The 25,923-nt window shown below is 40.0% G+C and overlaps 2 protein-coding genes across 2 annotated transcripts; one reads left to right on the top strand and one right to left on the bottom strand.

Annotated features, from left to right (window-relative positions):
• Nucleotides 1-72: 72 nt before the first annotated feature.
• On the top strand, nt 73-2,887 carry LOC146511219 (uncharacterized). Its single transcript, XM_085172195.1, has 4 exons — nt 73-1,611; nt 1,699-1,798; nt 1,899-2,028; nt 2,529-2,887. The coding sequence occupies exons 1-4, from the start codon at nt 1,484-1,486 to the stop codon at nt 2,624-2,626; spliced, it is 456 nt and encodes a 151-aa protein (XP_085028321.1). The 5' UTR covers nt 73-1,483; the 3' UTR covers nt 2,627-2,887.
• A 126-nt stretch (nt 2,888-3,013) lies between these two features.
• ipo4 (importin 4) lies at nt 3,014-14,586 on the bottom strand. Its single transcript, XM_085172185.1, has 30 exons — nt 14,240-14,586; nt 13,859-13,945; nt 13,683-13,762; nt 13,561-13,602; nt 13,334-13,463; nt 12,404-12,583; nt 12,145-12,210; nt 11,963-12,064; nt 11,756-11,839; nt 10,715-10,870; nt 10,541-10,594; nt 10,334-10,443; nt 10,111-10,219; nt 9,478-9,607; nt 9,202-9,315; nt 8,869-8,982; nt 8,622-8,745; nt 8,288-8,399; nt 8,082-8,197; nt 7,921-7,998; nt 7,653-7,710; nt 6,719-6,824; nt 6,279-6,472; nt 6,099-6,149; nt 5,740-5,865; nt 4,571-4,797; nt 4,318-4,450; nt 4,064-4,168; nt 3,592-3,661; nt 3,014-3,409 (listed from the first exon to the last, which is right to left on the bottom strand). Exons 1-30 carry the CDS (start codon nt 14,303-14,305, stop codon nt 3,279-3,281), a joined length of 3,255 nt encoding a protein of 1,084 aa, XP_085028311.1. The 5' UTR covers nt 14,306-14,586; the 3' UTR covers nt 3,014-3,278.
• Nucleotides 14,587-25,923: the final 11,337 nt, after the last annotated feature.

The following is a 25,923-nucleotide window of genomic DNA, read 5'->3' as shown; positions in this document are numbered from 1 at the left end:
GCCTCTTACAAAAAGCCTACACATCAGTCTCTCTCTTTCAGATTCTGCACATGCTGTAGAAACATGCTGCATATAGAAATTAATGAAATGTGAAATGTTACAGAGGCTTTATCTCCTGCCTGTGATGGGACCAGATGGTGCCTCGCTGGCAGAAAAACTCCTCTGTGACCTCATGGCTCAATAGCGATATGAGCGCTTGCTTGTCAAATACCTCGATGAGGCCAAGAAGCCTGAGCTGAGGTCAGGGCAGAAATCCTCATTCACATCAGCACACTGGAATGGGAATTTTGTTGATATGCATTCAGGTGGTGACATCGTGCCAAGAAGTGTCCGTTGTACATAATGTTTGGTACAAGAATAGCCAGCTGACTGCTACGTTTTCCACTGTGTACAAAAACATTTATGGTGCAATAGTTTGCTTTAACATTAGTTTTGATAGTTTGTCACTGTGGCCATTAACAGTGGAGATTCCCTGTCTAACGTCCCTGCAGCATCAAAGGAACTGCAGGGACGAAAGTTTGTATGTACACAATAAAAAGCTGCAATCTGTGTGACCAAAGGAATGTGAAAAGCTGAAGATAAGTGTACAGGACAGCGCACAGTGTGCCCAGTGTGATGCTACACGTCCTGTGTTTGTGTCCTACAGCAGCAGGATTGAAACTTTGAAAGTTGGAATGCATTTTTTTCTTTACAGCGGAAAATGTGACGCTGTGATGTGAAAGACTGCTGTCTCACCTCAGCTCTCAGAGAAATGAGACAGAGGGCACACGGGGAAGCCTGACGATGATAAGTGGAGGACTAGATATGGTGGATGGATTATCTCATTAGGTAGTCATGAATGTGTTGTTGACATTGAACCTGAAGTGACCTTGTAGCGTTTTCACTTCCTTTCTTGTCACAGAGTTCACTAATTTAGCCTGAAATCACCAATCAGTTAAAAAGATTAAATGTGTAACGCACTGCACAAAGATGAGGTCGCGTTCTACCTGATTTAAAAGCAGAAGCTGGCCTGCTCATACACCTGGCCCTAAAAACACCACCATCCGTCCATCACCCTTGTGACAATCTAATGAACCTAACATCTGAGTGACACATAACACACATTCACACTGGCTGCATATATCAGCCCGGGGGGCAGAGCAGAACTCTGTATGAATCAGACACGCTCACATATTCAGGCTTTCCAGAGGCGTTTACCATCAGAAGAAGCAGAGCACTGAATCATCAGCACCCCGCAGAAGAACACAGCAAGCAACAGCTCTAACAATAAAGACGTGCTGGAGCCAAAAGGTGCAGATAGCAAGTTTTAAAATATAACGCAAAGGATCAAAGGGGCAGAGGGTAAAAACCCACTGCCTCCTGAAATACAGATCAGCAAGTCAAGCTGGCAGCAGACGACACAAAACGCTCTCTGGAGGAGGCGGCGACTGTGGAGCAGGCTAACCGACCGGCAGAAAGGAAGCTCCCAGGGTCCCACAACAAAATGTTGCGCGTCATAGTGGAGCGGGATATCCCCATGTCGGTGACACTGCCTATCGAGGTGCAGGCCGACCCAGCAAACCAACCCTTCCCTTTCCTGGACACCACACTTGCTGATCTGGGCATCCAAGAGTGAGTCTCACTCCGAGTGAGGAAGTGTTTTTGTTTTGTTTTGAAAGAAGCAATCTAAGGAATATTTATTAATGTGTGTATATTCAGGTCAGAGGTGAAGGAGAGGGTGGTTTGGGTTGACACCAAGAAGACCCAGGTGAAAAACAAAGCAGGGAAGCTGAAGGAGAAAGAGATCACTATCCTAGAGGTACGGCTGTGAGATTCAACTGCAGGGATGTGGTGTGATGGCAGTCTGTGGAAATCAGGTGAGAATGAGAGCAACTTGATTTTCCTGTTCTGTCCTTCAGGTACGCGTGAAAGCCCAGAAGCCAGGAGACAAACAGCTCCAGGAGGTCCTGTACAGCACCGAGGCCCACACTGACCGTTCCTTCTGCCGCACTGGAATGGATATCCTGCCCTGGAAACAGACGTGTGCAGGTCTGGAAGCAGTTTAAATCTCACACTTTTGATATGTGAGGCTCATAATCTCACTCCTGCTGCCGTTCAAGTTGGCTCGGGGTTTCTTGATTCTGCTTTTTCTTTGCTGTGTCACTGTTAGCCAATATCTGCATTGCCATGCCCCCCAAAAAAGCCACTCTCCCTGCAGTGCGCAGCGACCTCTCAGATAACGGGTGACTTGTCAGACTCATGTGGATCACAGTGGTGTGCCACAGCCTGAGGCAATGACAAAAAATTCGTACCAAACATTACATCAGCATCCACATAAAACCTGACTTCTCAGCGCTGTCAGGAATCAGGTCCACTTTTCAAAATGACAATTATTCATTTACTCTTGTAGGAGCAGAATTAAATGCAGAATTAAAAGCCCTCAGAGCCTCTGATGATATGTGGAATTTATGTCTCAGACATGAGTTTTCCAGTTAAAATGCCACATGGGCTCACAAAGATTCTTCTGTGTGCTTCTGTGTTTGCATCAGGGGAAAATGGACTGACACCCGTGCAGATGACTATGGCGCTGGACACTGAAAATAAGCTGCCGGGCTTTACTCAGGCTCAGGGACAACGGGAGATCTGAAGGGCAACACAATGAGTACAACTGAAATTGAAAAAACTTAACATCTGATTACCTTTTTTTGTAAGAAAGTTTTAACATGAATGCTCCAACGGTCCACAGCAAAGCTTATTATGACAAGACTGGTTTTATTTAGTGATAAATACGTCTGAACTGACATTGCATAACTTGTTAGAATTACATTGCTGAAGCATTTGTAAAAAGCTTCTGTCCTTGTTAATTTGTGTTTTGTGATAGGTTTTTGGGCTCTATAAGGTCACAGGTTGTATTTCTGAGCATCAGCAGAGTACTAAAGGTAAAGTAACTGTTTTCAAAACTAATAACTCAGCATGTGTACAAACATTAAGAAATCTCTGAATAAGGCAGTTCAAAGGAGCAAGAACACGCATGTTTCTCCACAGGTTAAATTGTTTTATAGTAAAGCAGGAAATCAAAATAGAACCAGAACTCCTAACATAAGAAAATGTAAACACGGCATGCATGTTAGCAAATAAATAAAAAGAAGAGCTGCTGAATGTAATAATAACTTTTGAAGAATGGCTGAAGTGCTGCACTTAGATCATTCAGCTGAAACATGACACACAACTGTCCCATTTTCCACATACAGTATATTTTTTCTGGTTGTTGAGTGGGAGGGTGTATCTATGTGTGTGGGCTATGAGGCAGTGATGGCTGCGCTGAGACTATCCCTCTGCTCTGCAGGAAGTGAGGTCACAGCTGCTTGGAACTCAGCACTGTGGTTCTGGGCAAACTTTTGCATGAGTGCTACTGAAATGTTCTGGCTTTCTGTGGAGGAGAAACAAACAGAGTTAGAGGTCAATACTGGAGACAGATCACTACAAAAGAACGAAATACTGATGAGAGTACTGTGCAGGATGCTAAGAAACATCAGATGTGAAGCTCTGAGTCACGAGGGTTCATTCGAGGGAATTTTTACATGCAATCTGCTATTCTGCAGAAATCTTCACCTTTATCAACATCCTTGTTGCCTAGGACATGACTTGAAGCAGCAACTATGGGTTTCATTAAATTCACGACCTGAAAGAAATAAAAAAATAAAATAAATAAACTTAAGAAAAAAAAAGTCTAATTCAAATTTTTTTTACATTTAGGGACAAAATGCACAATGTGAAGAGATTCAAGATTTGTTGCATGTCAAAGTTTCTGCATGTGTTGGATTGTAAGAATAAATGATTTAACATTTAATAAAAGAGATGATTGGTCAGAAGTTTTCCTTACAAAGCATCTTTCTAAACATGTGAACAGCTGCTCTTTAATAATCAATGTGGATCAAAGACTTCTTTCAACACAAAATAAATGTAAGGAAACACAATTTCCTGTGCAACATCCAATTTCCACAATTGACAACGGACCACAGTGATCTAAACTCATCCTCTACATTGGAAATGTAAACAGATGTAAATGTGGTTTTGACTGTACCAGAGTAGGGCTGTGTGTGTAGAGCATAGCCAGGCAGCTGAACACTGTATTGTTCTCTTCTTGGTCCTCTTTGAGCGGGAGACGAGCCACCAAAGCTGGCAACACCTGTCAGTGAGCAAAGAGTCATTTGCTTGAAATTCTGAAAACATTTTTGCAGCACTGTTGCAGTCAGCTTCCTGCTTGTGAAAATATGTTGTAGTTAAGTTTAGCTGAAGAGGCGAGAACCATTAGCTGAAATATTTAATATAACAAACCTGTTCCAGAGGGACGGCATCCACATTGCTCATGATCATCCTGCAGAGGGCAGCACACAGGTTATCAATTACCCTGAGGTCCGATTCCTTGGACAGCAGGTTGGAAAACACAGACAGCATCATGGGATAGTCTCTGAGACAGACTTTGCTAAGGACTGCAATGGATTTAATTTAGCTTGAAAAAACAATAAAATGTGTACTACCAAACACAACAATTATTCCAAACAGAAGCACACACAGTTAAGAAGGATACGATACAACGATGGGTCCAGCTGCCTGAGCCAGGCATCCCAGTCCAAACACGCTGTTGTTCCGAACCTCAGGGTCACTGTCCTTCGCTCCAGCTACCAGTACAGGAAGCAAGCGATTGGACAGGCGGCCTGCCGCTCCCCGCCCCCCAGACACGCTCATGAGAGCATGGAGGATTTCTGCAATGGTGCCCACAGAGAAGGACCGGTCTGCCACCGTGCACGAGGATTTCTATGAAATTCAGTAAATAAATATGATTTATTAGGGTGACTCTTCCCAAAGGATTTCAAACCAGATTAAAAACATTTCTCTGTGCTTAGCAAAATCAATCAGTTCAAGAGTGACAGATTGTTAATGGAAAATTGTACTTAGTAGTCAGTATAAGCTTTTAATGATATACGTTTACATGTGATAGAATACTGCATGATGACCTTTTTATTACTTAGAACTGATTGTTCTTTATAAAACTTGTTCTGATATTTTTATCTGAATCTTCCCACAGCGATAGTAAGAAGCTGAACGAGCAGTTCTGAGCTCTTACCAGGAAAAAGGGCTGCTTCCCACATTCCAACACACACACACACACACACACAATCACATACGCACATGCTCACGTATCAACATTCCACTGAACAAATGTATTCATTTTTGTATTACTTTTCTTGTGTATAAATAAAGACAAGTGCAAGAACAGAGCACTGATCACAGGGCCCCCACTCTCGTGTGAGCGCTCTGTAACCGCCCTTGCAAGTAAAAACTACAGCGTCTGTGTGTTTCTACCTTTCAGACTCAGCTGAAGAAGTGTCTTTTAGAATAAATCTCTTGACACAGATATATTAAGTGATATTTACACTATGGAAAGGTTTTCTTTCTTTATTGATCTTAAACTTTGGGATATTTGGGTCAAATATTTTAAACCTATAAAATTGAATTTTTGGAAGTCTTCATTAAATGACTGTGGGACTTTATTTATGTTCTCTTTTAAATATTTTTTCTTATTTATTTATAAGTTGAGATCTGTAACATCTATGGATGGCAGGGGATAACACATGGTACTAGTTCTGTTACTAGCTTTGTAATAAACTGCAAAAATAAATTTGAAAAAAGAAAAAGGTTCTGGGGTATAAAGTACTCCTGTCACACGCCTAAATGTGTCAGTGCATTCGGACTCACAGCTTTGTTCATGATGAAAGGCAACAGGTCATTGAGGAAAGGGAAAAAGTTGTCTGCAGGAACGGAAGCGGCCACCAAGGGGATTCCCTCCCCTGCAAACTCCTGGAGCATGGCATCATACTCTGCCTGAAACACACAGCACATCAACAGAAATAATCAATACGGAAAGCAAACATTGGACAAAGAAAATAGGAGGGAAAAAAGAGATAAAAACTTCACAGACTCGTATTGTTACTTTTGACTGCATTGTATTTAAAATTGGGCCACAGAAAACACTAAAGCTCTTGGATCAGGACAGATATTTTCACAGCAAAAATTCAGCATTGTGTTGATCCAGTTTACTGTTTGATTTGCAGCACCTGTTGGTCTTCATCATCAGCTTCATCACCACCGCTGTCCTGACACGGGGTCTGAGAAGGCAGAGAAAACAAAAGGAAAAAAAAAAGTGAAAGGCTTTTAAAGCACAATTCATTCTAAGCAAAACAATCTGTGACAAATGAGTTTTAGCAAATAAACCCATCCATCACCCACACCCTCACCTTTTTCTTGAGCACATCGCGGATGGCATGGCTGATCTCCTTCAGGCGGGAAGGGTTTTTGAAAACCTCCTCTTTGCAGGACTTGATGACACTATTCATGCTTTCCAAGACACCCATCACAACATGACGCTCGGGCTCCCTTCGCACCGTTTCCAAAAAGCAGGGAACCACTATATCCAACAACTTCCACAGGGCTGAGTGTGGGACAAAAGATGTGCAGAAACATCCAAGAAGAAAGTTAAAATGTATGAAAAGCAACGGCGCTGATACCTGTTATACACATTTCTAAGTTGAAACTGGATATAATTTTCCAGGATATAAAATCTATATGCAACTTTCTATCTCTGTTTAGAAACTTGTCTGATCCGCCTTGGTTTTGTTACTGAATCTAGAGCAGACAATACTACTGCCTAATTCAGCATGCTGGTGCCCTGTATTACCCTGGTGGTTGGCCTCAGTGGGATTCTCCTTCCACACTTTGTGCTGAGCTCGGCAAAACTGCCCCATGGCTCCAAACGCTGCCCTGCGAACATCCTCATGGGGAAACTGGGGAGAAAAGTAAGAGAGAATACTACAGCTTACAGGGTGGGGCTGACAGATGTGACAGGTTCAATGCAGTATGACCCTCCTGAAGTTAAAGGAAGATAAAGTATGAGGGACCCTGGCATTATGGCAGAAAAAACAAGGGTTGACCCCTAAAAAAATGGATACTGTAATGCCAGTCCTTGAGGCCAATTAGTAAATTATTCCTGCTATCCATTATTGCCTTGGTCAGTAGTAGGTCATTGAAGTTAAAGGAAACACCAAAAAAAAGGCCTCTAGTAGGGGTTAAGGTCACAAACCTCTTGTTATGAAAAGACCAATGAACCACCATATCACTTCTATATCACAAAAGCACAAGTGTGTTAAACTAAGATATTTTTGCCACAGCAGTACCAACATATCTTCTGAAAAAGTAAGGTATTAATAAAATGATATAGGCACAACAGCTAGCAGGAAAACATTTGATCACCTTGCCAAAGCATAAATGTGTTTTGTTTTTTTAAGGAAAGGGTCTTTACTGTTTATTAGCCACAACTTACAGTCTCTTACGATGTATTTAGCAGTAGTCTATATACTCTTGGAAGATTGTTTTAGCTGCCTCACCTTTGTTAAAGCTTATCAAGGGAAATAGTAAAACGTTTTTATATCTGTGAAAATAGCTTTTAAAACTGACCAAAGATAACAATATAAGGCAGGACTCAAATCAACATTATAAATTAACCTATAGACGGTCATTTATAACTAGATGCACAATTACAGACCACAAAGTGCCCTTCACAGCACATTAAACGAGAGGGATATTTGGTCAACCAGCCAACCGGAGCCACTTACATCTCTCATCTCATAAACCTGCTGGAAGCTGGACTCCAGGAAGGGCTGGAAGGCAACACTGTCAGGGGAAACCACAGCAACAAGAGCAAAAATTACACACATGTTCACATCTAAAATGTCTCGCATGGGACACAAGTTTTAGAACACTTCCTAATTTTTTATTCTTATTAATTATATTTATCCATGTATGTTAATCTCTGTAAAATTCCCATCACTGAAGGTTAAAGAAAAAAAAAAAAAAAAAAAAAAAGAAGTTACAAAGTTTTACCCAGCATTGAAGGCAATCTCTCCTAGTGCCTCGCAGGCATCCTCCTTTTCATCAATGTAGGCATTCTCCACACTGAACCTAAGACATGGGCACATTGGGTTTTCAGTGTGAGTATTTGGATGAACATGAACTACGTGTGTGTGCATGTATGTGAGCCTTACCCAGCCACATCATGGATATCTGTCCCTTTGTCATCTTCCAAAAAAACCTCTTTTTCCTCATTTTCATCGTCATCATCGTCCAGCAGAACAAAGGTCTTGTCCTCCTCAAGATGTGCCTGAAAACAACAAAATAGGAGGTGGGAAATTGAAACATTTGTTTTAATTGAGAATATTTCAAACACAAGTGCTACAATAATAGTTTCTACCGTGACGCCTTCACTGGACTTCAGGGCATACAGCATTACAGTTGTTATGGCAGTGAGGTGAGGAGTCAGGCAATCAGGGGTGACTATTGATACAGCAGAATAGAGGCTGTACCTGAAAGATGGAGCGACAGAGAGGTGAAGGACAACCAACACGTAAGCTGGAGCTTTTCTGTACTACTATTTATGAAGACCACAACAACACAATAATAAAGCTCTGACAGCAGGGAGAGATCTTTTAGCAGGGAATGAAATGAAGACTAGTTAAAAATGTGTTTTCAATCACAACGTTGAATTCTTGAATGTTTGCTTTGTTCAATAAAGAATTGTAACATACGTGCAGCGTCTTAGGTCAGGGTCATCAATGGTATCGGTGAGGTTGAGGCCCAGTTGAACACACTCAGCAGCAAGAGGACTGAAGACATCTTTGCCAATGGTGCGGGCCAGAACAGAGAGAGTATCTGACAGCAACAATAAAACAGTGAGACAGAGCCTACAGAAACTACCAGGGAACAATGGTTAAAATGTTTCCTGATTTCAAAATAAAACTTTTTAGTTTAGAGAGAATTTTGAAGTTTACCAACCCAAAGACTGAGTTTGTAGAGACCTCATTTCCTCTGTGGTGGTGGTCAGAAAGCCCTTCAAACTTTCAATAACTGGGGTGAAGTAGGGAACCAGCAGCTCCTTGGCAGCATTGGCTGTTAAAGTCATATGAGGTAGTTGAGAGATTAGGTTAGTTTTCATTTAAGAGATAAGATTTAATGTCATAATAGCTTGTCTTTCTAAATTTCTGTATTTGACACTGGAAGAACAAAGAATTAAGGATGTTTATTGAACTATTATCTTTCACAGTCAGTCAGAAAACTAGAACTCATTTTTTTTACTGGTTAATGTATAAAACCCTGACATTCTGTTACCTATGGCACCGATAGCAGACACCGCCAGTTCTTTTATCTTGAGGTTATCAGTGTTGTTCAGAGCAGAAAGCATCGTCTCCATCAGAGTGGGCAGATAGGGCTCAATACCAGCTCCTGTTTGTAAAACCAAAATGAGAGATGATGAAAAGAAGGTGACTTTTTGTTTTGTTTAACAATAGTTTTTGGTTTGCAGAAAATTTTGGTAATTTCTCCCCTTGTAGGGAAGTTGTGTGATTTTTACTGTGCTTGTCTCTGGGGAGATCTTTTCCCATTTACCTAGGTTCTCCATGAAGTTCTCTAGGGCGTAAAACGCTTTCGTGACGTGGCCAACCTTGGCCTGGTTCAACGAAGAAAGGTATCCCAGCAACAAAGGCATCAATTCTGAACAATACGTGCTCACTTCAGGCTGGAAAGCAAAGAAGGAAAATTTAGAAAAAGAAACTGAGAATAGTTCTTCGTTTTATTGTGGAAAAAACTATACACATCCATATAGATCAGGTTTGAGATAAGAGACACTTTAAGTACATCCTATAGCATGCAACATCTTATGATAACTTCTGTCCATTCCTTCACACACAGTTCCCGTTGTAAATAAGGTCTAAACCAGGGGTGTTAAACTCAAATACACAGTGGGCCAAAATTCAAAACTGGAACAAAGTCACAGGCTAACATTAACAGGCATGAATCTTTTCTTATGGACTCAAACAAGTTTTGCTGAAAAACTGAATATGGCCCGCGGGCCAGAGTTTGACACCTATGGTCTAAACTGAGCATACTGTGTCACAAATAGAATAAAACATGCAAGCACTTCATTCCAGGTATAAACCCCAAAGAACCAGATTTTAAAAAATATAAACAGAAAAATAAACAGAAAAACAGCTTTTCCCACTGAGGTGTGTCCTGACTTACCTGTAAATGTTCAGAGAATTGTCCAAGGGCAAAAAGGCCTGCACTGCGTACCACCTGACTGCTGTCTGAAAGACTCTGACATACTGTTTGCAGCACTGATTTTAACATCCTACCACACAGATACACAAAGAATGTTTAGACATTGTCAAAATCAAACTGCATGTATAGATTTGAACACATATCAACAACATATATACACTTATTTCATGTCAAGCGTTCGTACTTAGTGCGTATGTGGTCTGCACACCCTTCAGCAAGCACAGCAAGACACATGAGGCCTCCCTTCCTCTGATATGGATTTTCACTGGCAAGGCAGGTCTGAGTAAGGGGCATCTATTACAAACAACAAAACAAAACAATTTAACACACTATCAGAAAGCAGATACAACAGCCAGGGATCAGAGTTATTCAGAAAACCTATATGACCTACCAGTTGTTGGAACAGTTTCTCTGGAGGCATATGAAGAGCCATAGTGTCAATAATCTGAAAACAGACAAAAGAACAAGTCAAATCTTATTCAAAATTACTTTAAGCTCCCGCAAAGTGAACTTCTTTGATAAAAAACAACAAAAAAGCACAATTTATATCAAAATAGTTAAACACCTGAGCAGCACAGTGTTTGGGACTTTCATTATCTGTTCCATCTCCGCTGTCGTCCTCTTCATCTTCTGGGTCCTGCTCACCCGGAGGTGGAGCTGCAGTCAGTACAGGGAAAATGGCCTGCAGGATTGGGCTCAGGAGCTTCTGCTTCAGCACAGTCTGTGAAGATTAGAAAAATATATTATTTCAAATTTCGCATCCAACTTTTATATTCCGTACATTTTAAAGCAATGTGATACTCCACCAATAAGTATCCAATAAAAACCAAACCAGTTCCCAGCTGCTGAGAGTACAAGGAGTATCCATTATGTAAATCCGCTTTTATTCAGTTACATGTCACAAGAGATTGCACTTTGTTTTTACAGTCAGTTTAATTCATTTTGCATAACTAGTCACCAAAAGAATTCCCAGAAAACACTCATTTATTTATTTCAATCGAATACAAAGAAAATCTTGTAGACAAACCGTCTCTTCCTAGAAAGTCCAAAATCAGATGACCTATACTTATGACATATATAATTTTGTCAAGTCACAGCTTAGTATTTTTAATTATGCTCTAAATTCTATAAACTATAATGACTGAACTGCACATATTAAAATGTGTGGGAACAGTGTTAACTTTAATTTGTGAAATTTGAATGTTTTCGCTGCTTTTTTTAGGATGGCTATCGGTGGTAAATACTACGTTTTTACAGCCACTAGATTCAAGCTGTTTGTTTCCAATGTAAATTGTGGTTTTGGAGTACATGCTGCTAAGAGAATCTCCAATAAATTTGTGTCTAGACTACTAAGTGAATTCTGGACACTGAAGGGTATTTCAACTTGATGACTGTACTCTATGAAGCTACATTTGTGTTTGTTTGTTCTTTTGCTGAAAGGGTCAGCTCTGGAGGGTACTCCAAGTTCAAGAGTGATATTTTGGTGTCAAGAAAAGACAAGACAAGCAGGCATGTCTTTTGACAGACCCATAAGACTCTCATATGCTCTACAACTCCACATACACACACCTAAGGCAGATATTTAAAGAGCTGGTGGATGACTCACCTTACTCTTCAACTTGATGAGGAAGGTGACGCAAGAGAGCGCTTTCACTCGCAGAGAGTCACTCAGATTGGTGTCACTGCCGACCTAACACAAGCAGAAAGCACATGTACAACCCTCTGAGCATTCAGGTACCAAACATCACTTGTCAGCTTGGAAAAATGAATTAAATTTAGAATATCAAACAGAATTCACACATTCAGGTCGTACCTCCAAGAAGAAGCGGACAACGTCAGCAACATGTGGGACGATAATGGACACCTCACTCTCCATGAGCTCATTAAACACCTCCATGGCCTCACTGGCTTGGTTCTGTGAAGGGAGAGACAGAAGTAATAATTTAGTAGGTATTTATCAACACATTAGGTACAAAAGCATTTGCTAGAATTTACCTGATCAGCCTTGATGAGACATTTCAGGGCAACAATCAGATTTGGGAGGATGGAACGCATCAGGTGCTATAAGAAAGCAAGATGTTATTGAGTTGTGACAAAATACTTCTAGATTTTTGAAAATTACAAGATTCGAAATATAATTCAGGTCTTATTTCAACTTAAGTTGTAACGCATCACATGCAGTGCAATTATAAACAAATCTCTTGTGGAATAGTTTCAATGTCTGCACATTGCCTGAAATGTTGTTTTGCCTCACCATCTCTTCTGTGCCAATGAATGCCGTTATGGCTGTGAGGGTGAGGATGCAATAGTACAGAGCTGTAGGGTTGTTGTGGTCTTCCAGCACACTACGAAGCAGCTGCAGCAGCTGGCAGTAGTGGGGCTTGAAAGGCTCAGGGTTGGATTCGATCACCTTGTTCAGCAGCAGGAGTCCAACCTGGCAAAAAAATTATGATATTTCTAGTGATTAAACTATGCACAAATTATAATATAATATGAGACTTTAACCCAAGTGTTTCAAACATAAGGCCTGAGAACCAGAATTGGCCAGCCTAATACAGCCTATCAAAAATGTAAAGGGGGTATAAACTTTGCACTTTTAACTGTATGTTTTTTAAGTTTTCTAACCTTTACAACTGATAAAGATTTCACCCATTTATACTAAACCAGAGAAAAAAAAGACAGAAATTGACCTGTTTGGAAATCTGTTTTTTGTTTGTTTAGACACAGGGTAAAGAGCAGGGAAAAACATAAAACAAACAGTATATTTTCTGTGAATTAACAAAAACTTACTGAACAGTCTGGGCAATGAGCTACCATTTTTTACACATTTACTTCTTACAAATTAAGCCCAATGAGCTATACTGGCAATTATCTTTCATTAACTAAAGCATCATTTGTTATTATCATGTAGAAAACCTGAGACATACAGTTAAAACTGCACTTCTTTTTCTTATGTTAAGCTATATTACAGATTAAATGTGTAGTTAAACTTTCACTGGTGTGTATCACTTAAAATCAAAGTCAGCTTTATGTGGCCCACAATGCAAAATGTGTGTGACATCCTTGCTTTAAGCTATAGCTAACACAGGTTATGAACTAGTCCAGACATGTGCATCTATCATCATCTACACTTGTAAATTCATTAAACTAATCTGAACTCCTATCTGGTGCTTGATCAGGCTACCTGTCTGTCATGAGGGTTGCTGCTCTTGGTGGACTGATTGAGAAGCTGGAGCAGGGCAGGCCAACGGTCTGGTGTCTCATGTTTAACCATTACAGCGCACAGCTGGGAGAGTGAATGCTGCACCGTGTGCCTGCAAAGAAAATAAACAGAAACAACGGCTCATGACAGCTCAAATGTGTAGGTCTATATCTACAGAATGCAAAACAGTAAGTGCAGCATTTTCTTACTCTGTTTCCTGCATGAAAGCCTGCAGCACCACTGCCTTCAGACTGTGTGAATAAAACGCAAACATCACAGCAGAGTTTAAACTATGAAAGCTGGTAGTGTGAAAGAAAAGTAAAACTCAAACCTCTCTCTGTCATTAGGGCTGATCTTCTTCCAGTGTTTCTTCACCCTCAGCCTCAGCATCACTGCAGCTGACTGACGGATCTGCATGTTGGATGCCAAATGTTTACAAAGATGGGCATTGTTTTCACACACACACACTAGATAAAATAGGATAAAATAATAAAATGTATATAGTACCTGAGGGTTTTGGGAGCCACTCATGACCGCACACAAGCCTGGAATAATAGCTGGGTCTTTGAACGCCTGTTTCAGCTGGGCTGTGGCCTAAAAGAGGACAAAAGAGATTGTCTGTGGTGGGTGCCACAAAGAAATAACAGCTCACCAACTGACTCACAACCTAAGCCTGGTTTTTAATTAAGGTACCAACTATTCAGGCAGTAAACTGCTAATATAAGAACCCAGTGGTCCTAAAAATCAGTACCAGTGGTTTAACAGTTAGCTAACCAAACCTTAACAAACATCAACTAGCTTATCTCCAGCAGCCATTTCAAAAAGTTCACTTATAGCCGGGCAAAGTAATGCTAACGTTAACTTTAATAAAATTATTTGTGACGTTACCTGCTGAATAATTGCATTATCAGGCTGTGTGAGCTGCGAAAGAATCTGCTCGAGCTCTTCTGTCATCTCTGTCACCCCTCAGATAACCGTTTTGTGAACGGTACTGTTAGTTGACGTTGACAGACTCGTACATAAAACGAGTTGTGTGCCTTCTTCCCAATGCGACACCTGTCAAATATGTCACTTGGTAGTTCTAAAAGTTAGCTACAGATTTTCCTTTCGGGCAAATTCGATTTTAAAGTGCGAAACGAAAAATGAAGACTGATAGATGCCAGTATCTAAGCTCGGTCCGGTCCACGAACGCTTCAACTGCCAGCACGCGAGGCAGAACCGGCCAGGAGTTCCATGTGAGTTGCGTTAAAGGGACCAACAGATTTCAGGATTTTTCAGTATTACTGAAACAAACAGCGCCTTCATGTGGTTAGGAGGCCCAATGCAACGCGTTCAAATCCTCATATCTGAGAAACTGAACGGGAATTTCTGGCCTGTTTGCAGTTCGATGAAATAGAACTGGGGAAGAAAAACCCAACTTCATTAAATTTGACACCACCGGCATGAAATGACTTTCTGTTTTCTGGGAGCAGAAAATCCAATGTTTCAAAGCACTCTGTCATTTCCTGGATGCGGGTGATGTTGTCTTTTCTGCATCAGATTTATATATGAAATGTTCTTATTTAAGCAAGAGTAAAAACAACGAAATAAATAAAAAAAAAAAAGCAAAAAAAAGCAAAATGATGCCAAGCTGAATTTGAAATGGTACATCACTGATTCATCCCAAATTGGGTGTGACAGAGGGCACCGGCTTTCCCCACATTCACTATATTTAAAAAAAGTTTTATCATGAAGCTGCACAGTGTGTATATAGGCCTGTGAATGACTCAAAAGTTATGTCATGGGAGCATTTTTTTGGAAATGCATCCTCGAGCTAATTTGACCAGAGAAGTTGTAGACTGTGAGCTGCAGCTAGTGCTAAATCATCCTTTTTTATTTATATTTCTCACTGACCCACTGGATATTTACCAATGGAGAGCTTCTGAAGAGCTGAATGATAAAGGTGTACGACGTCTTGTGTCCAAACAAAACATTTTGGCAAATGTGAGCCTGAGCAGAAATACAATTATTGATCGAGTTTGTGAGATGACCACTGATTTAAGAACACAGTTTTGTGAAAGAAGCAAAGACTTTATTGCATACTCTTTTGCTGTGGATGAAAGTACAGACATGATGGACATTGCGCAGCTGGCCATTTTCATCTGTGGTGTGGACTCCAATTTGCGCGTTACAGAGGAAATATTGGATATCGGGACAACGACAGGAAAAGACGAGATCAGGATTCTGTGCATTTTTAATAGTAAATTTAAATTTTCTTCTCCTCCGTAAGAGTAGGTGAACTAATATTCTAATCTACAATATTTGATTGTGTTGATGAAAATCAGATTTGCTCTCTCTTAGTAAAGGAAAAAACATGGGGTGAATTTTAGGTCTTTAATCTTAAAACCTGTGGATTTTAGAAATATTAGAATCTGGCGATACTGTAAATTAGATTCTATTAAGAACTCATGCTTGGAAATGAGAACACAACACACATTTTGTATATAATATTAAGATAAACTTTAAGAAAATAAAATAACTTTGTAATTGGTGCCTATCACACTGAAGTCATGTAAATGTGTTTTTTTTTTTTTTTCTAGTGCTGTCAGCGTTAATCTCGTTAAAATGACGTTAACGCCATAACTGCATTAACGCAGCAAATCTCCGTTAGCGAGTTAACGCGGATCGCCCCCGTGCCCTGCAGCCCCATTCAAAATCATCATGACCACAACAACCGTGAAAATAGTTGGATCTACACTGCTGCTCAATCACAGCTGCCTGATCAATGTTTTTCATTAGCAAACTAGCAAAGTTGATGGTGGTGGTGTGCGTGTCTGTGTGAGTGAAAGACAGAGAGGGAGAGTGAGCGACAGATTTTCTTTTATAACCTTCATTTTTTTGGACGCACAGTGTGAGCACTCGGGTCGCATCAGAGCATCGGGCCGTATAGTGTGAGCCATCGTGACCTACGAACTTCTAACCCCTGCGAGTCAATCGTACAGTTTGAGCAGAAGCTGAATAACGCACAGTGTATGCCCAGCTTTATGCTGATGGGAATGCAAATAACAGAAAACATTTATGTTCCTCACATTGCTCAGTTGGGAAGCAGACATTGAATGCTTTCCACATATTGGCAGAAGTGTTTCTAATAATATAGTCTAGTTTATCTTTGATGTTGTATTCGTCACATATAGCTTCAGATTTCTCACAGATTCTGTAACCAGTGTGTAATCCTTTGAAGTGGTCAAAGAAAGGTCAGCAGTTTGAATTTCAGCTGTATCCTCTCTGTCTCTTTAATTTTAAAACTAGCCAATTAATGTCTACAATTTGTTTTCTAGAAGCTTTTTCATACGATTTAAGGTTATTTTGGGGGTGCCTTATATGCATCCACAGGTGTGCCACCAATTTACTCAAATGGACTCTACTAACCTATCAGAAGCTTCTTAAGCTCAGAATGGAATTGTCTGGAGTTTTCTTATTAATTACAGACAGAATAAACTTAGTGTATATATACTATATGATGTAAGTGATCAAAAATAGACAGTGCTCTCTCTCCTTATTGTGACATTTAACTAACTCAGAAGATACCAACAGCCTTCCATTTCACAGTTTCTGGACACTTGTGCCGGGCAGTACAGCATGAATTGTCAAAAGCAGAAAGCCATCACAAATGCATTATTAAGTGACTTGATTATTGGTTGCAACCTGCTCCTGTCTATTGTGGAAAACAAGAGCAAATACAGCCCAGTATGTCTCAGAACAAGTACATCAAAAACAGAGAACCTGTTAAAAACTCAGTTGAATGAGGCTGATCGTGTTTCAGTCACTGTGGACATTTATTTGGACCGAAAGATGAGGGGTTTCCTTGGTATCACTGTGCACTGGATACAGAAAGAGACAGAGAGAATACAGTAGTTTTAATAATAATAATTTTATACCCTATATAGTATCTTTAAAGTTCCAACCTTTGTAATGCCATTACAGTATATCTTTATGTTGTGGTCACATGATGGCACAGCATTGTCTCTGCATTTTCTACCCACGGTTTGAACTAAATAACAAATAACACATGTATTTATTCAACTTACAGACAATGAAAACAAACAGAAATCAGAGTGTAAAATTTTAAGACTTTTATTGATGTTAACTTTTTAATAACTTTTTTTTTTTTTAAGTTATTAAAAAGGAAACCCAAACAGACTAACCCCTCTGAGCAAGCACTAGGCGACAGTGGGGAAGAAAAACTCCCTTTTAAGAGGGAGAAACTTCCGGCAGAACCAGGCTCAGTGAGGGGACAGCCATCTGCCGCGACTGGTGAATGGGTTCCCAAAAGTAAGTCCATCAATTAAAAAGAGCCATTATAATTTTAAAACTAGCCAATTTAAAGTCTACAATTTGTTTTCTGGAAACATTTTCAGTCAATATCATGATGTTTCTTCTACATTACATCAACCTTGTTTTGTCTCCTGTTGCAACAAAACAGTCAGCCTATAAATGAGAAAAAACGACGTATGCAACCTGGTTTCTTCGATAGTTTGGCTGCCTCCTCCATGAAAATGTTAACAATTTTATTGTGGAATGTTGGGTTATTTAATTCCATGATTTGCAGAATGAATTCTGGATCTTTCCACTTTTTACACAGGGCTTTGAACATGACCTTGTGTAAGTTTTTTAACTTCTTTAAGGGGATTTTATCAATGTCATCCCGTATTTCAGCCCAAATTCTGTTGGTAAGCCTGTTGTAAATGGCTAAAACCCTTTCCGGACTGATAATTATGCCTAATTTTTTTTACAAACTGCTCCACCAGCTTTTCCAAACAGATTTTCAGTGAAAATCTGTATTTTTCCTTATCCTCTGAGTTTTCAGAGGTGCTTTTCGTGCAGTTACAGTATTCCCCATTCTCTGAAGTTTCAGAGGTGCTTTGCGTGGAGTCACAGTCTTTATTGTCTATTGCAGTTCTGGGCTTGTCAGTTATTGTTCCCTGATTTCGTATGAAAGGGAATTGCCGGTTATTCCTGACATTAATCATACCATTAGTGATAATGAGTTTTACATTGTCCACGTTGTGCATTGTTATGTGACCAGCCTATGAAATATATTATATAGAAATTTAAGAGGCTTATCCCTCAAAACTGTAAATACAAAAAAGTTGCACAAAATAGTTTCCCACCACAGGAAATTTATTTTAAGTGTCTTCATAGTTTTATTTTTGAAATACACCAATTTTTATATACTGCAGGAAAAACGAAAATAAATATTATAGTGCAAATTTGCAAAAAAACATCATATGCAAAATAAACTATTTCCAGCAGTGCAATATGAGTCCTAAGCATCCCAGAAACGACACAGAAAGTCATAAACTCAAACATAACTTTTAAAAACACCAGTATAGGCTCATAAGGCCCTGATGGTAAAAAAAACTACATTTCCGCAAAAATGACGTCACTTCCGGTTTCGGGCAAGACATGGAGGACATGCGATAGTTCACGCTGATGGAGTAGGAAGTGTTACAAACAGCTGATCGGATCGGCAAAGCTGTTTCTGGAATATTATGTTTTTGTTGCTGCAAGTGGTTTTTATGCAGTTTTTGCAAAGCTATATGTGGAAGGAAACTGTGACTTAGGACAAGCTGATGGCATAAGATGTAAGTACAACTCCTCCGGTTTCATATGCAAAAAAAATTATTGCGCTAGCTTACATGGTTGCAGTGCTACCAGGATTTAAAAATAGTTATGCAAAACAGAGCGTGCCAGCTCCAACCGGCTTTAAAGGGTTAAAGCCTTTATAATAAGCTTAAACCTACACCACCTTCCCTATTCTGGTATTCTAAACAGTAACACCTAATTTATAATTACATATACCAATAACTAAAAGGGTTGCCAACTCCCAGCAAAAAAAGAAAACAAAAAAAAAGTAGGGAATCACTCCCCCACCCTCTGCCTCAAGATGCTTAACTAACAAAACCGATTTAAATTTAATGCACGTATAAAACAAATGCACATAAATCTATTATTTTTCTCCAGTAATTAAATAGATTCAACATCTTTCTTCAACAGAATTGCAGACTGCACAGATGGTACATTAACAAAGTAAAGAATACTATAACTTACTAGGGTATATACTAACTAGACTTAATATTTACTGAATACAATAATGGATTTCTATACATTTTACATCAGATGAAAACGTTGGTTGAAAGATTCAGATAATTATTTGTTAAAAGCTAGACATTTTAAATGAGAATAAGAAAGAAAAGTATTTCTTTGTGCCCCCCTTTCCCTGTTAATAGCCTACCTGGCCCCCTGGCAAAACTTTGCTAGATCCACCCCTGCACAGTTACCAGCTTTCAGCTACATAGAAAAGAATCCTGGTGTTATTTGTCTCTCAGAAACAGTTCAGAACTTCCCTTCAACTCATTCATGTCACCTAAAAGGTAAACCTGTTTCTCCATCACCTGTTCAGCTCTGATGATTCAGTAAGGACATCTCCTGGTTTCATCTTCATGTTTCCCTCTCACCAGATAACCAAACCGATATTATGACCAGCAGCTTTACAGCTGTGGCTCCAGCAAACATCAACTGATACTAGAAAGTAATATTAAATAAATGCTAACAACAGCTGATCAAGCTTAAACGTGCTGCTGTTGTTTAATGCGGCCTCCGCTGGTTTCCTCTTTCTGGTGCAGAGAGAAAAGCCGATCAGCTGATCATTGATCAGTTTCATGATTGAATTAGCAACTTTCTAGCTGAAGTAGTACGGGACAAATCACATTCCTTTTCACCTTAACTTTAAAGTTTGACCTCCTCGGCTGTAATTAGTCCAGCCCAGAGTTGATCATGACCAACTGGCCAATCCACCACCATTCATTTATACCATTAAAAAAAGAAAAGGAAGAAAACCCCATTGGCCCATAAAAACGAAAAATCACGAGCGGCCCACTGGGCAAATGCCCGGTATGCACGATGGCCAGTCCAGCCCTGAAATACAGTCATGACAATAAACAAATATGAGCTCAAGGACTTAACAACATTACTTCAGTTACATTACACCAACATCTCTGATACATTAGCACTAAGGGAACAGTGAATGACCTGGTGGTTTATGTCCATCTAAGATTACCACAAAGTAAAAGATCTCTCAGCAAAATTATGCAACATTTTAGCCACACTATTCCCCCGATCAGATCAATGAGTTGGGATTTTCTATTCTAAGCATGAGCTACTGTTACAGCAACAGACATTAATACTACTGGTGTCCCACACAACAACTCAATGTCCACTATGTGAAGGAGCCAAACACATGCCTTCTCCTCTCGTTAACTGAGATAAACTGCTGGCATATTGGTTTTACATCTATACTGTCCAGTCTCTCCTGGTGGACATACAGCAGCATTGTTTAATCTCATTTGAGTCATTGTTAACTTGCTAACCATGTTTTTAATCTTCTGAGAGCACTGAAGCTTCTTTCAGCCTCAACTGAGGATACTGGGATGACTAAAAGCAGCCTGACAATTGTCATGATAATAACTACTAGTTAATCTATAGCACCAAATCATCAGTCAGTCACCTGTGACCTCGCCTCTTCACCTCTGTCCGAGCTCCAACATGGCAGAGCTGCCTCTGTCACCTGATAAATAACAGTGAGACATTTCAAATACATGCAGTCACACATGTGCTTCAAATACAGTAATGAACCAACAAGTCATCATCAAATTTCACCTGTGATCTTGTATCACCATTACTCTCTGAGCTTTGTGTTGGTTCTTCTGTCACCTGACAAATAGGACATACATGACAATAAGAATAAAATGTGGAGCTGCTTCAGTGTTTCTGTCAAATTGTGCAGATCTTGGCACGTTTGTAGCGAGAGTGCATTTTTACAACAATTTGTGCAAACTGCACTACAAGGTGGAATATTTGCAAAATTGTGACTATCTCATGATATTTTGTCTCAAAAATTAACCCTATGAATATGTCAGTGCCACTAGGATGAAATTATTGTGTCACCAATATTTTGACGTTAATTTTAACAGCCTCTGTGAACTAATATCCTGGCTTGCTCGAGGCTGCCGTTTTCTCCGACAGCTTCAATCAAAATTAGAAATGCTACTCTGGGAGTACTGCCTGTTGTGCAGTTAGTTTCCAAAACACGTTATTAATGGGTACATACAATTTTAGACTGATGTAGGCCAAAGCCTAGCATAGCCTGTAACGTTATTATGACGGACACATTTTATGAGTGAACTTGAGTTTCAGTGACTTACAGGTTTTTTTCTTATATCCAGGTTCTTCCTTTTTGCTGCCATCCTTCTCTCCTCCTCGCAGCGCAGGCTTGCCGCTGCTAAAACTAAACAGAGCTCACTGAAAGGTAGTGATGTGCGGATCAATCCTGAAATATCGATTCCTCCGATACCAATCATTTATGTTCTAGAATCGATTCTCACATTAAAATATCGATATTTTAGTAAGTTAGAGTAAATTTGTAGTTTATCATTAACAGGAACACAGTGGAAAGAAACTATGGCTGTATCCCAATTCAGGGTCTGCAGCCTTAAAGGCCGCATTTTAAGGCTGATGACGTCACAGTGGCGCGCCGAAGGCTGTCCCAATTCAAAGACTGCTCGAAATGCGGCCCTCAAATGCGTCCTTCATATCCCTGAATTTTAAGGCTGTGGCAGTGTAGACTTCGTGGTCCCATATATCCCACAATTCATAGCGCGGCAGTCGGTGTGGATAATTTTGCTGCAGACAGCAGAAGCGGAGCAGCCGAAGAGTAAACTGTGACAAGTAAGTTCTGAATATTATGTCACTTATTTATGTGCAAATGTTTAATAATGAGGAACATTAAAACATTACTGTTGGCCACATGTCGGCAAAATTATGTGACATTAGCGATGTTTGTACGTTCAGCTTTTACTTGCTTTTAAAGCCTTTAAAATATAATAATACAATAGTTGACCTTAATCTTACAGAGAATGTGATGATTTTGTGGATAATTAAATTCAGTCATATATCCACAAACACAACAAGCTGAAAGTCAGTGAATGCTGCTCGGTTTGCAGTCCTGAATATCACGGCACAAGCAGGATTCACTGCACTGTTAATGTTAGCTATGTTATATTGCTGCCTCTGTTTGGTGGTGTCGAGCCAAACAGACTTTAACGTGTGTTTGAACGAGCTGACGGTTCACTCGTTAAGCTGAAAGAAAGATGCTTTAATCACAGGAGTCACACATGTGTCCACTGTACCATCTGGGAACTCTTCTTGTTTAGCACTCGTAATAACACAATCACTAAATCCTCCTTCTCTGGTGCTGTTTTGTAGCAGTGTATACACCTGAGACTGTCACCTGTGTGTCTGTCCTGCACTCTCTCTCTGTTTCTTTCTCTCTGATTGTGGAATAAAAGTATGAACATGTATTTATAAGTTACACTTTTGTTTGAATCCTGCAGCTTATCACACATTTGATTTCCATGTGTGACAACTGCAAGTGTCCAGAGTGAGGACAGACTGAGGGACTCACTGCTGCACATCATCTGTGAGGCTTTGCACCCCTGATGATCCACCAGGACAAACTCAGCAGTGTGTGAGGAAGAGGAGGAGGAAGAGCCAGCAGCAGCTGACACATGGAGAGAATAGACAGACTGTTCCCTGTTTGTGAAGGACTGCTAGGAAAGTTTAGGATAACTAATTGTCTGTCCTGAATCAGTCTTATTAGGTAATGTTCAAATAATTTTATCATTCCAGTGTTTTCAGTGTGGGAGAAAGTACTCAGGGCCTTCAAGTTACACACTATGAAAGGCAGCAACAAGTTTAATGTTCAGAAACCTAAAGTATGTATCAGCAGCAGAATGGACCTAAAAATAAATGTTTGTTTCAGTTCTATGAAGCTTTGAGTATTTTGGATTAGTAGCACTGCTGTGTTTGTTGCATCATATTGCTGTAATTGTTTATATGCTTCATATATTCTGAGGTAAGTTGATCTATAGTGTTACATCATATTCTATAAGGATGTTATGTGTTTGTATACTTTCTGCCCAGTTTGACCCATTTAACAGAAGTCAGCCAGTTTAAGGCTCTGATATCTATTCTGTATGACTTAAAGCAGTTATGACATGGTCTGATTTTCTCACCCAATAAAGGAATATTTCATATATCAGTCTACTCTTCATTCTATCAGACACAGTTATCACAGCTTGTACATTTGCTTTTTACACATATATGTAAGCATTGAGCCAAATGTAATAATGCCAACATACTGAAGGAACAACATTTGTCTCTTATATATAATACATCTATATATACACTGTCAAAGATACTTGAGTGTCTTTGAGTGAAGATTTAAGGTGATAGGAGATATGAATAGCTGCAACTTGAATCTTTACTGAAGCTCAGTATTTGACACAGAGTTCACTCACATGAATTTCACTCACATGTGCTGTACCAGTGTACCTGCACATGTGATGTGACAATAGAAGTGATTTGATTTGAGAGTTCAAACTCACTGCTGTAATAACTAATAATGATTAATATAATAACTATAATATTGGCCATCTCATATTTACACTGATTTTAGTCTCATGAACAACATTAACTAATTGTTATTTACTAGCTAATCTTAAATGACTGTTCAGTACAGATATGAAGCCCAACAATCATGTTTTACAGTCCTGTGGTCTCAGGACTGTGTGTGTGATACTTATTAAATCACACAAAGCTCATGTAGAACCAAACAAACAAATGAGAAAAATATGTTCTCCTTCATTTCTGTCAACCACACGTTTCCAGCTGTCATGGTTGCTAGGCAACCTGGGCAGCGTGACGGAGGCTAGACCGTCCCATTTCACAAGTCTCACACTTCTGGCCTTAGCGATCTTTGAGTACGCGGCCCTTGAGGACCGTTGAGGCTGCGTACTTTAAGGCTGCAGACCCTGAATTGGGATACAGCCTATAACATTCGGATTGTCTACATTCGAAGGAACTACTTCCTCTTCCGCCTTTCATAGTCATGTGCGAAATACGGCTGTATAAATGGCTGTATCCCAATTCAGGGTCTGCAGCCTTAAAGGCCGCATTTTAAGGCCGATTACGAAGGCTGTCCTAACTCGAAGGCTGCTCGAAATGCGGCCTTCAAATGCGGCCTTAATTTCCCTGAATTTTAAGGACGTGGCGGTGTAGACTTCGTGGCCCAACATATCCCAGAATGCATAGCGCGGCGGTGGGTGTGGATAATTTTGCCTAAAAAAAACGGCGGATGAGGGGCGCCTGAAGAGTAAACTTTAAGTAAGTACTGAATATCATGTCACTTATTTATGTGCAAATGTTTAATAACGAAGAACATCAAAACATTACTGTTGGCCACATGTCGGCAAAGTTATGTAACATTAGTGACGTTTGTACTAACTTGGTTTTACAGCCTTTACTTTAAAATATACGCCGTTCAATAGCTGAGCTTAATCTTACAGAGAATGATCAAAGCTCATGTAGAAACAAACAAATGAACAAAAGATTTTCTCCTTCATTTCTGTCAAACAATGCTGTATGAAACGTTTCCAGCTGTTAGTATCATGGTTGCTAGGCAACCTGGGCAGCGCAACGGAGGCTAGACCGTCCCATTTCACAAGCCTCGCACTTCCGGCCTTAGCGGTCTTTAAGTACGCGGCCCTTGAGGATCGTTGAGGCTGCGTACGTTAAGGCTGCAGACCCTGAATTGGGATACAGCCAATGTCTCGCAGCGCCTTGGCGTGCGCACTCACAACAATGGCTGAGCATACATACATACATGCGATACATGTGGCAAAAAAGTGCTCCAAGAGTGAGGTGTTGTGGCCGTAGCCTACTAGGGAGACATTCAAAAGTTCTGTTGGGGGGGGGGCTGATAAATACATTTTACAGGGTTTATTTATCGGATAAAATACGTTAAATCACCGTTATTATTGGCCGGCCGGAAACAGCGGGGGTGTCCAAATTCAGAGGCTGCTTCCACCTGAGGACCCGGCCTTCGCGGTCTAAAGAAAGCCGGGTAGTACGTCACGAGCTCCCTCGGTGGAGGGTGAATATAACCGGGCGCTGACGTAAACTCACTTCTGTTTAATCATTTTCTGTTTGACGTTTATTCAGCTGTTTGAAAACCCCGGAGGAACCCTCCCGAGGGATTAATAAAGTTCAATTTAATTTAATCTAATCTAATAACTTTAATCTAAGCCAAACCGATTTACTCACGAACAAATAAAACACTGAAAAAGCCAAACAATAAAATTTTTAAGTTATCAAAGTGACTTGTATATCATGTTTAACCCGAGTAGCGAAAGACCGCGGGGGTTTGAAAACAATGTGTCAGTTGGCTCAGATATTTGAAGTTTACACAGCTACATTCTCACCTAAAAATATGTTAAAAGTTTTTTGCGACCCAGAAAGAGAAATAAGAGTGATATTAAAACTAAGTAGCTGCCGCCATTGTTGGAAACTGGAATTGGCTGGGATCGCTATGAATTCTGCGATATGGTTTTTTAATTTTGTTGTCCGGGTGGAAAATCGGGAGAAATTCGGGAGAAATTCGGGAGAATGGTGGCTCCGGGAGATTTTCGGGAAGG

This window comes from Neolamprologus multifasciatus, chromosome 9, assembly GCF_963576455.1.
Source record: "Neolamprologus multifasciatus chromosome 9, fNeoMul1.2, whole genome shotgun sequence".
NCBI classification, from domain to species: Eukaryota; Metazoa; Chordata; class Actinopteri; order Cichliformes; family Cichlidae; genus Neolamprologus; species Neolamprologus multifasciatus.
Note: the sequence above shows the minus strand (reverse complement) of the source record. Positions and strands in the feature narration are given on the sequence as shown.